The 12,608-nt window shown below is 36.1% G+C and overlaps 1 protein-coding gene and 1 long non-coding RNA gene across 2 annotated transcripts; one reads left to right on the forward strand and one right to left on the reverse strand.

The window, feature by feature from the left end:
* Positions 1-555: 555 nt before the first annotated feature.
* On the reverse strand, positions 556-2,303 carry LOC131002603 (uncharacterized). The gene is made up of 2 exons (XR_009094356.1): positions 1,584-2,303; positions 556-766 (listed from the first exon to the last, which is right to left on the reverse strand). It is a non-coding gene; the product is annotated as an uncharacterized LOC131002603 (long non-coding RNA).
* Positions 2,304-5,685: 3,382 nt separating this feature from the next.
* On the forward strand, positions 5,686-8,406 carry LOC131002579 (putative late blight resistance protein homolog R1B-16). Its single transcript, XM_057929045.1, has one exon. It carries the CDS (start codon positions 5,686-5,688, stop codon positions 8,404-8,406), a length of 2,721 nt encoding a protein of 906 aa, XP_057785028.1.
* Positions 8,407-12,608: the final 4,202 nt, after the last annotated feature.

Raw genomic sequence — 12,608 nt, forward strand, 5'->3', positions numbered from 1 at the left:
CCGCAAATTCGGGCAATTCCGGGTCCTCCGAAGAAGGATCAACATCATCGCTTGCAAGGAGCATAACTGTGGGGAGTCTTGCAGCGGTGGGATGGGTTTCATTTCTGGTCGCAGTGGAAACACAACCCGCGCTCACGTTTCTCACGCGTCTCTGCTGGGGTGAGGCGTCGAATCGGAATGGTGGGTGAGTTGCGTCGAGCTGTAGAGATAGGTGAGGTGGTGAGAGGCGGTCGAGGCGAGGCGGGAGGAGCAGTATGAGTAGTGGTTGGGGAGGATACCACTGTTGTGGCAGGAGGCCGAGAGAACGAGCGGGCAAAAGTATGAGTCTCGGATTGGGTGTCCAGATATTTGCTCTCGAATACACGAGATAAGGCAAATGTCACGACCGGCCTTAACTAAGGATAGCTAATCCGGGAAATCGTGACTAGGGAAGGGATTTAAGAAGCGGGGTTAGAAAGGGCACATTTGACTCATTCATAACTCGATTATAGACATTGATATCTAGCATTAATTCTTGAAATAAAATTTAAGACATTGAAGGATTGACGCATATAATTAAAAAGGATACTCGATGAACCCGAGTAAGCATTAGATATTTCTTTGAAGAGTAATTGGCATAGTTATAGACTTGACTAAAACATAATCAGTGTTTGCAGCGGAAGACATAACTGAGATACATGTATGCAAACATATATCTTTTCTGAGCCTAATTTCAGTTCGACAAAAGCTCCACTCAGCAACACTTCATCGTCCATCACAGCTCAATCTGCACATTTAGAAACATATGCAGGGCTAAGTACAAAAGTACTTAGTGGGCCATTGCCAAAACTAATACATATAAGCTTAACATTTTATATACACACCATAGCATCTGTAAGACATAGCAGCCTTCTTTCAAATCCTGTACTTAAATAACATATTCATAATCATAGATAGCGTGTATGCATTTTATCATTAATAATCATGTCAGAAAGCATCGTGTCGTGAGGAAGGCCTTCCTCAACGAACACAGGCATCGCGCCGTGAGGGAGGCCTCCCTCAGCGGACACGGCATTGTACTGTTGAGGGAGGCCTCCCTCAACAGACGCTAGCATCGTACCGTTGAGGGAGGCCTCCCTCAACGGACGTTTGACCGGCCAACCCTCTCGTTGACTCACGGTCGCGTTGTGTACATAAATTCTAGCAGAAGAGCTATCCGCTCAAGATTCAAACTCATTAGCATCATCACATAGGCATCAATAACAAACATAAAGCATTCACGTATAACAAAGCATAAATAACTTAAGCGTATCAACTCGTAACTCATTAAAGCGTAAATCACTTAAGCGTAATAAAGCGTACATCACTTTAGCGTAACAAAGCGTAAAGTATTTAGGCACAAATAAGCATAAATAGCAAAGTGTAAATTATTTAAACGAAATAAAGTATAAATCATTTAAAAATCTAATTTGCATTTTTGAAGCATAAAAACTTTGATAGTTCTCCCATAGCATTTTATTTTGCGCGTAAGAAATGCCCATCTGATAACAAAGATTTGTTAAGGCACTGTGATTCCTTGTGTAGCTCTCACTCTCGCGCTTGACCTTGAATGTTCTTGTGTTTTTGGTTGGTTGCTCTGGAGTTCAATGGATAGAAACTCTGGCAGCACAAATGAATCTCCCCCCTTTTGTTTTGATTGCCGATGCACCAAGGAAGAAAAATAAGGGGAGTGCTAGCTGAAAAATGAGATTTTAAGGGAAGGAGTTGTTGGTTGATTGATGAGGGATAGGGATGGCCTTTGGTGGCTGCATACTTGAGCGTCTAAAAGGTGGAACAGTAGGGGTGGCTGAAATGACCCTTTAGGTGTACCTTGGCATGGGTTGATGCATGTGGAGGGGATGTTAGTGCAGAGGAGGGATGGGAGCTGATGTGCAGCTGCCCTTAGACAGCACGTCCCTTCCCCCCTTTTCTTCTCTTTTTGTCTTTTCCCTTTTTTTTTTTACTACTAGATAGATTGTAGGAGTAAAAATTGTAATGGATGTGATGACACTAAAGTCCTTCTGTTATCCTCGTATATGTATAACTAATCTCCGGCTTTGCTCTATCGCGCATCTCATAATAATAATAAATTAAATCCTCAGATTTAATTCGCTCTAAAGTCGGAATAAATCCACGACTTGGTAAAATAATAAATAGAAATAATATTTCCATTACATTTAAATGAATAACTTGACCCGCGAAATTAATAATAACTCTCCTTCTAATGATAGATAATTCAGAATCTTGAGCTGAATTCATCAAATCATAATCGTTGGATTATCAAAACCGAAGATGCAATAATTAAATATTGCATTAACTAATCTTTAATCATCAACAAAGAGCGGGTTATTACAGCAAATGTCTCATCCAAGGTTGCTGGCCGATTTAGTTGGAGATCCCGGCGAAGCGAAGGCTTGAGGCCTGAAATATAGAAAGAAATAAGCAAGGGTTCAGAGATGCCCTTAGTGCGACCCATCAACGATTCAAAAGTCGACTGATAATCGGCAACACTCCGTTGCTGCGTGAGTTTGGCCAGAGTGCCCTCCAGATCATCGAATTGAGAATCACCAAAGCGAGATTTAACACGACCCAAGAAATCCGACCAAGAAGAGAGCAGGTTCTGTGACTTCAGCTATTGAAACCACGTGGAGGCTTTGCCATCAAGATGGAAAGAAACTATTTGGAGGCGTTGAGCATCAGGGGTGTTGTGATATTGGAAATACTCTTCAATCTTGAAAATCCAAGTATGAGGGTCGTCGCCGTCAAAACGAGGAACATCAAGGAGGACTGTCGGGCCACGTGGCATCGAGTTGTCGACGATGGCAGAGGATGAAGTGGTATGAGAGGATTTGAACTGAGAAACAAGTTCATCGATTTGTTTCTGGATGATGGCGTTGTGGGCGTCAATGTGTTTCTTCCATTCGGGTACATCGGAAGCCATGGGAAGAGCAATGAAACCACCAATTAATACGAGATGCATTAACAATCACGTTAAAGAGAACGTGAAACTCCTTCTACCCTCGCGATCACGCAAGAGCAGCCGACTCAAGTCTAATTTTCTGCATAACCTAGCCAAAATGAATCCTTAGCCTTTTATATACGAAGGCTTAGGGAACAAGAAACATAAGCTACTGTAATGGGCCTTAACAAATAAGCTACTGTAATGGGCCTTAACAGATTAGGCCTATTAATTAATAAGGATAACTATTCATTGTAACGAGTGGGCTTGCGAATATCTCGACGCGGGCGTCGCACAGCAAGGCTCGGCTCCGGATCGACTTGTACCTCAGCTTCCTCTTTGCCAACCTCAATATCTTCGGTGTGGGCATGGTCGGCAGTGTCGTTGGTCGTATCATCAAGCAGGCGACGTGGGCGTACCTCCAGCCGATGTCCACCTCCCCCGGCTCTGCCGACGGTAGCTTCCTCCGCCGCATCTGCCCGCGCCTCGCCGCCTTGTTTGACCTGGTCCGCCGCAGCGTCGCTCGAGAAAGAGAGATGAGAGAGAGAGAGTGGAGAGAGAGATGAGAGAGAGAATAGAATGGGGGAGAGAATGCGTAGAGAGAGAAAGAGGAGAGATAGAATGAGAAAAAAATGGTTAATTTTTATGTTTTTAATGTTAAGGGTATTTTCGTCCTTTCAATCAAAAAGTTGACAGTTTTTATTATTTTTATCTTAGTGGACAATTTTTATCTTTACAATATGAAAGTGGATAGTTTTATATATTTACTCATTTTTTTTATTTGAAAAATTATTTTATGTTGTTATTTATCATTGATAATAGTAGATTTACATGTTTAATAGGACAACAAAATCATGAAGAATCAAAAGATGCAATTGATTCGCATTGTGTTGAAGACACTCAGCATGCAATTGGAATTTCATAATTTTAATTGTCTTTGTTGTTTTTTGAGAGAGCAATATGCATTTTTATTTTTATTTTACAAATTCATAGATTTTAAAATTCATTTTTTTTAATATGATTGTTTTAAAAAATTTGTTGATTTTAATATAAATTTTTTAATATGCTTGTTGATTCGTTATTCCATATTTTGACAAAAAGTATAAAATATTTCATTTACAAGTTATGTTTATATATCCTAATTAATTCAATCAATGTGGAAATCTCAATATTGTAGCAAATGAAATTTCATAATTTAAATTGTCTTTGTTGTTTTTGGAGATAGCAATATGCATTTTTAATTTTTTTTTAAAATTTGTCGATTTTAATATAAACTTTTTAATACGATTGTTGATTCGTTATTCGATATTTGACAAAAAGTATAAAATATTTCATTTACAAGTTATGTTTATATATCCTAATTAATTCGATCAACGTGGAAATCTCAATATTGTAGCAAATGCAATCCAAAAGACGCAATCAATGGAAAGCATTAATGTTGGAGAAGAGCCAACTCAAGAGGAAGAAAAGAAACATCCACAAAAAAAAAAAATAGCGTCTAGAAAGACAAAAAATCTACGATGGAGTTGAAGTTTACAAAATCGCAAAAGAATAAAAAAGAGTAGCCAAGAAAAAGTTTGATGAATACATTGAAATTACAAGTGACGCGATTTGCTGCTGAACAACATTCCGAGATTCTTAATCGTCAAAATCAAACAAGATTTAAAATTCGTCTTTCTCCTTACTTAGATAATTTACGATATTTTTCATAGATCTTTTTGCATTTTTATTTAGACGTATATTATGAATATTGCTTTTTTACATTTAAATTTATTCATTAATAGTTTTATTGATTACTTTTAAAAATTTTAATTATAGTCAAATGAATAAGACAATTTCATAAATACAATTAATTTAAAAATATTCAAAACTATATAATAATATTTATGTATTTATTTTCATAATATAAAATCATTTGTGTTAAACATGCATCGCACGTTCTCACTGCTAGTAAAAGGAAAAAAAAAGCGTCTTCACTCAGTTTTCTATACCTTGCTCGTTTCCATTTTTACACATAATTCCATTTTCGGAGCCGAAACTTCCTTGCAAGTATTTTTAGAGATTGCTTTTTTTTTTTTTGGACATTTAAAAGGTCATACAATTTTACCATTGGGACTAAAGGTCGGTCATAAAATGTAATTATCCCTTAAACAAATTAAACCAGCTAAGACAATCATTTTTAATATTTTAGAACTAATCAAGCTGGTGAACCTGGTCAGAGAAATGAAAAAAATATTCAAACAAATAGTGATCGAATCACTCGGTTTTGCATTGATAAATTAGAATTTAACAGATCACACAACTCACAACTCAGAGGTTTGACAAATTATTTAAAAAACAGAAAAAATAATAATTATCGATTAAATTGAATAATCATTTCTCAGTCCAAAATTGGATTAATCATGCTCCAAAGGTCAGTCCATAAAATGTAATTGTATTGAATTCTACACTAAACAAGTATCGTGAATAATTTATAGATTTCGGTAGAATTAATTTATAATTTCGGTTGGCCCTACAGTTTTCTAGTCGTTGATATCGCCTACTTATTCTTTTTAATACTACCCACAGTTTTGGACCGAGTCAAAAACCAGCAAGTTTGGCACCAAAAAATGACCAATTAAGATAAATAAAAAGTTAAATTAAGATTCTATCAAATTCTTGTCAAAAATTCTCATAATTACTCTGTTTCTCTTCAACTGATATCGATCATGGCGGCCTACGCAGCCTTGGTTTCTCTAATGCATATCATAGACGACCTCGAGCGCCACCATTCCCCTCCGATTTCTCTCAACAAACAACAAATTCAATCCCTCACTGAAAATGTCATGTTCTTGCAGGAGTTTCTCGAAGCTTATAACTCCTCTGTTTCCGAAGAAGCAGATCCCTTTGAGATGCGTATTGCAGATGTAGCTTATGCAGCTGAAGACGCCATCGAATCTCATATCGTGGCCAAGATTCAGCTGAGCAGATCCAGAGAAACCATTCGCAGCCGCTTCCTCAGCTGCTTTCGAGCTCCAAAGGATCCGAAAACTGTCTCATCAAATCATGATGATGAAGAGATGAAGTTGTTTCAAGATGTGCAAAATATGATACAAGAAATGGATCAGATCAAGAGTTTGGCGATGCAGCGGAATACAGAGAAGGTGGTGCTCCATGATACGCGGCGTAGCTTCGTCTTTGCTTCTTCTTCCACTGGGAAAAACAGTAGTGGCATGGTGGTGTGGTCTGAGGGTGTCTTGAATGGAATCTTGGAAAGGCTCGTTTCGGACCAACGCGAACCCCAAGTCATCCCGATCACAGGAATGGGCGGGATAGGTAAGACCACTCTTGCCAAAACTGTTTATTCGAAGAAAATTATTGAGCAGCGTTTTGATGTTTGTGCTTGGGCTACTATTTCTCAACAATACAACACAAGGGAAATTCTTTGTGAACTTGTTTCTCAAGCCACTAATAAAAGCAAGGAACAACTGAGTGAAAAGAGTGAAGATGAACTAGGATTAGAGCTCTACCAGCATTTGATAGGTAGAAGGTTTCTAATTGTGATGGATGATATGTGGAGTATCGATGCTTGGGATAGGATACAGCGTTTCTTTCCCGAAAATGAGAACTGTAGTCGGATATTAGTGACGACTAGGCTTTTACACTTGAGTTCCCAATTGAACAACAATTATAGCCTTCAAATGGAATTTTTAGATGAGGTTAGAAGCTGGGAACTGTTCTCAAAAACTGTGTTTGGGGTTGGAAGTTGCCCTCATGAGTTAGAGAAAATTGGAAAGAAAATAGTAGAGAATTGCAGAGGGCTTCCTTTATCAATTGTAGTAGTGGGGGGTATTTTGAGAAATAGGGAACACACTCTAGGAGTTTGGGAATCAATTAGTCAGAACTTAGCTTCAGAAGTGAATTTGGATAATGATAAGTTTTGCATGGAACTGTTGAAAATAAGCTATAATCATTTGCCAGTTTATTTAAAACCATGTTTTTTGTATATGGGAGTGTTTGAGGAGGATGATTCGGTTAGAGTCTCAACACTCGTGAAGTTATGGGTTTCTGAAGGATTTTTAAAACCCATGAATGGCAAAAGTTTGGAAACTATTGCCATAGAGTTCTTACATGACTTGGTTGATAGAAATCTCATTCTAGTTGGTGAAATGGGGTCTACAGGAAGCATAAAATTCGTCAAAATTCATGATTTGTTGAGGGATTTATGCTTGAACCAGAGCAAGAAAGATGGGTTCTATCATGTGATAGGGCAATCTAGTCCTCGAGGCATAAGTAGCCAACGCCGAGTTGTTATACCCATGAACACGCCAAAGAAGAAAGTCCTTGACGACTTGCAGTCTATGCCACGTGCTCGTTCCATTATCAGTGAATATGGGAATGTCCCGCGTATTAAGAATTCCGGGTTGCTTAGAACATTACATGCATACAAGTTTCCTTATTCTGAAGATGAACGCCACGTGATCAAGTCCCTTGCGTCTCAGTATGTTAACTTGCGCCACATTGCTGTTAGAGTTGGTAGCATGTCCTCGATCTTTACCTCGTTTACTCGGCTCTGGAATCTGCACATATTGATTGTTTCTTGTATTGGGAAGGAGTTCACTGCACCTGCTGAGATTTGGAGAATGCCACAACTTAGGCATATTGAAATGAAAGGAATTTTTTATCTTCCAGAACCTTCGAGTGATGATGTCGTTATCATGGAGAATCTACTGGTGCTTGAGGGAATAGCAAATTTCAAGTGCAGTGAAGAGGTGGTTAAGAGAATTCCCAATATAAAAAAATTGGGGATAAATTTTATTTGGAGAGGGGGAATCGAGCAAAATGATTATTATTGTCTGAACAATATCAAACGTCTGTGTAAATTGGAATCCCTCTTCGTATTGTGTTGGAGTAGTTTTACAGCTTCTTTGTATGTGCTTACATTCCCCCAAAGCCTCAAGAAGTTGACTCTTGAGATGAATCGTGGCTTTGAATGGGAAAAAATGTTGGAAAAGATAGGTGCATTGCCCCTTCTCGAGAAGTTCAAGTTGTCGTACGGGTGCTTTGGAACAGGCAAGTGGGAAATGGTTGAAGGCCAATTCCCTTCCCTCAAATACTTGGAATTGGGTTTGTGTCGTCGTTTGAAGCATTGGACTGCGGAATCGAACTCCATCTTTCCACGCCTTGAGAAGCTTCATCTTCTTTATATGGTAGGGTTGAAGGAGATCCCGACCCAAATTGGAGACATACCGACGCTGCAAAAAATATGGATGGAGTTTTGTGGCGAATCTGCTGTGATGTGCGCAAAGGAGATCGTAGAGGAACAAGTGGAATTACAAGGGGAAGATCTTCCATTTCATGTTCAAGTTAGGCTTCCGCGTAAGAACGAAGCACTAGTGCAGAGATTGGCGGGGCCCAACTTCGAAGTTATATGTAATAGCTCTAGTTAGGTTTTACCACCATTAATATCTCTCTTGCTTTTGTGTGTTTGCTTATTTTTCTTCAATCAGTACCTGTGAGTGTGTGTATGCGTGAGAAATGTTGAAGAAGAAGGGGGTGGGTTTGTTTTAAAAAAATGGAAATAGGTTTGGGCTTTTAGTTGTGGGCCGATTTTTTTTATAATCCTGTTGGGCTGCATTATTATTTATTTTAAAGCATGGGCTGCGAATTTTATATATGTCTTGGGTTGATTTAATTTAAGTTTGGGCTTCTGCATATTGATTAAATTTTTGGGCTGCAGATTTTATTTAAATTAATTAGACTTTATATTTAAGTTTGATTATTTATTATTTTAAAGAGAGAAAAAAAAAACTGATTGCATAAGATTATTATTATTATTATTATTATTATTATTATTATATTTTAAGTGTAATTACTTGTTATATGAGTTGAGCATGAAATGATTTGTTAAGCATTTTTGCAAATGAAAGTATTTATGATTTAAAATTGGTTTTCATTAAATCCAATTATCAAAGAAAGTCGAGCAACGATATTGTCGGTAACTTTAGCTCAAAAATTTATTTTTCAATTATTTATTCATTAAATCTTGAAAATCTGGCTAAGTGAATCATAGAATTAAGCACTTTCACTATGACATTAAGTTAACTTCACGAGACCTATTAAGAATAGAATTTCTTATAGGCTTTGTGACCAAGGGGATTAGCGCTGCTTTCCCAAGACAGGTTTATATGTGTATGATCTTCAGGCTTTGCCTATTCAGGTGGGCTTACTTTCCAAATGTATAAAGTATGATTAAGTTATTAAGCTCTAAATGTTTCAATGAAATGCAAATCGTTTATTCAATAAAATGCAAACTGTTTATCCAATAAAATATTTTGTGCACACTGCTCCGGTTAAGGCTCGCATAAGTTAATCGATCGAGGTTCTCTCTTCACCTAACACGTTATTTGAGAATTGTGTACACCTATTAGCTGACCTGGTGGGTTAATCTCCATCGGGCACTAATAATGTATGAGGCATTATAAGGATGCTCGACGGGATGTGTTTCAGGGCATTGGGTGCTAGCAACGCTAACTTTTTAATAAGTTTTAACTCTTTAAAATTATTAAAGAGATACTTATGAACACTGCGTGTCATGACTCGTACCAAGGGTGCTAGCAACGCTAACTTTTTAGCCCACAAAAAAGTCCACTCCCCTAACTTTAAACCAATGCATGGTCATGATGATGTAGCAGAAAAACACTAACTTATCTCTCAAAAATAGAAGCCAGCTTTTAAGCTTTCTTTTTCTTTGTTTTCATGTTTCAAGCTTTTTTATATTTCTGTTATTATTCTTTCTTAAACATATAAAATTTTGTAATGATAAAATATATGATATGGATATCATATTAAACATCATGATTAGATCTTTAATTTGATATATATTATACTCTCTTCGTCCCCTATAAATATGCATGGCTGATCACGGCACGAGTTTTAATAAAAAGTTATTTTGAGTATTGATAGTGGAAAAAGAGTCGCATATTGAGGGTATTGGTAAGTAGATTTTGGGTAAAAATGTAAGTTCAAAGGGTAAAATTATAAAAATTATGTGTGGATAATATCCAAAAATAGAGTATGCATAAATTTGGGGGACGTACCAAAAAAGAAAGGTATGCATAAATATGGGGGACATAGAGAGTAAAAAAATGGATTTAAATTAAACGTAATAGATATAATAATTTAAAGTTTAAAATTCAAAAAAATTCACTCTCCTCACTCTTCTATTTTTAATTTCAATTTTTTTTCCTTTTTTATTTAGAAGTTGCTTTATTTAGATTCATTATTGCATAGATAAATTTATAAAAGGCGGTGGATTTAAACTTTTAATGTGACACTGTAAAAGTTATTTTTTTAGGTTTATTGTTGCTACCACTCTAAGTGTTGTGCGCCAATCTTGGAACAAAGGGTACAAATTGGTCCATTCGCCCCATTCGTCCCAAGCGTAGGCTCACCATGACTTGAGACGAATTGGTCATTCATGCCATTCATCCCAAGCTTTGTGCGCACCTCTTGGAAAATATTATCTCTCCTGCATGGGATCTAAAACTTAACCATTTGAATTTTTCACAAAAAAAATTTATCTGCAATTATTCTTCATTTTATATTCTCTTAATTCTTAAATATAATTATAAATGACATATCACTGTTAACATTTATATTTATTAATCAATCAATTAACAAAATATTCAAAATATTTTGCTTATTTTTATCAAAATATCAGATGACCAAAGTGATGAAAATTCGCAAAATTACTGCCAAAAGTTAATGTTCAATTATCAAAATATTCGGTGAATTTTGCTTATGTTTATCAAAACTGTCACAAAACTTATACACAATATACTCACAAAGAATGATGTCCAATTTGTTTGAACAAATGACAAGTCAGTAAATGCTTCACGCCTCTATTTCCGTATCATGTTTCAAGAATCATTAGTTTTATGCAAGCTTTTTGACAAGCTTTTCAATTTTCGTGACCATATCTTCAAGTTTTTATGTGCATGCTCGGAGGGGTCGCGGTATGCTGGGATTGAATTCATTACACAGAGATTCATCTACTCTTGTCTTGTCGTCTCCACTACATTTGTAATAATCTTCCACCTTTGCCTTATTGTATTAATTAATCTGATATCTATTCTGTCATGGTTAGTTTAATTTTAGTTTAAATACAAGAATGTGTAGACCCATGTTGATACAAACGAATAAATAAAGGACTTTAAGGGCGTGGGTTTGAATGAGCATGGGCTCAGCTTAGGTTGTAAGTGAGCTCTGGTGTGGGTGTGAGAGAGGAAAGGATTGGCCAGATGTGAGAGAGAATTGGTCTGTATGCAGGGACGGAGCCAGGAATTAAGTTCGGGGGGGGGCCCCGAGAATTTTTTTTTGGGCATTCTGTATATTTAAGGTATTTTTTAATTAAAATACGAGCATAATACTAATAATAACGAACAATATTTTCATAGATTATATAGTTTCAATATATCACAAAACTTTTTTTGGACATTCCGTATATTTAAGACATTTTTTATTAAAAGACAAGCATAATAATAATAATAACAAACAACATGTTCATAGATTATATATTTTCTATATATTACAAATTAGTTTCAATACATTATAATTTTTTTTAGCATTTCATACATATTAGGCATTTTTTATTAAAAGACAAGTATAATAGTAATAATAACAAACAATATTTCATAGATTATATAGTTTTAAATAACAGAATTATCCTTAAATTAAGTATATATATGAGAGAATATAATAACCAAATACTCTTGTATAAAACAAAATTATTTTATAATAGGTATAAACATATATCTATATATATTTTAAAATTTAAAATTTAAATTTAAAAAAAAAAAAAAAAAAAAAAAAAAACTCAAAATCTGGGAGGGGGCTCTAGCCCCCCCTGGCTCCGTCCCTGTCTGTATGTGTGACCAGTTTTCAGCCAAAGAGAAAGAGAGATTAGAGAGATGGAGATGGGCTGTATTTATTAATTAGGCCCCTTTTTAAAGTTGGGCTGAGCTTATATTTAAATGTAAACTGACACATGGGCTGATTTATAAACAACTGATTCGTATCTATATTTTTGAAAATCGACCCCACAATCCATAACCTTTCATTTTCATATCAATTTTGTACATTGATCTGTTTTTATCTACGTGGACTTGGAAATTCACACGGAGGTGGCCGAAAATGACAGGGTGGCCGCCAGAAATGACACGGGTCAGTTTTCGACGTCCATGTAGATAAAAACCGAACACTGGACAAATTTGAGATAAAAATGAAAGGTTATGGCCGATTTTCGAAAATTGGTGCAAAAAAGTTGCAAAAAATTAGTAACGCCTTCATCTCCATCAAGATTTCAGTTTATTCATATTATTGAAAAACATTTTAAGATGATTTTGTCCTTTTTTTTATTCACAAACACAATTTCCATAACAGTGGGGCACACATTCGTTTGTGCATCCTTTATCACTAGTTTCTGATCCTGATTGGAAGTAGCATTAGCATGACACAATATCTGTCAACACCACTTTACCGATACATTTTTGCGAGGCACACTCTGCATCGCTCCGACACGCAGGTCCTTCAACAATAGTTCATAATAATAAAAAAAAAATTAGTATATAAATAGTTAAATACAACATCA

Source organism: Salvia miltiorrhiza, unplaced genomic scaffold (assembly GCF_028751815.1).
Source record: "Salvia miltiorrhiza cultivar Shanhuang (shh) unplaced genomic scaffold, IMPLAD_Smil_shh fragScaff_scaffold_149, whole genome shotgun sequence".
In the NCBI taxonomy this organism is placed as follows: Eukaryota; Viridiplantae; Streptophyta; class Magnoliopsida; order Lamiales; family Lamiaceae; genus Salvia; species Salvia miltiorrhiza.

Bases quoted from the DNA above. Each gene is read 5' to 3' on its own strand.
- LOC131002579 (XM_057929045.1), top strand. From the start codon at position 5,686: ATGGCGGCCTACGCAGCCTTGGTTTCTCTAATGCATATCATAGACGAC.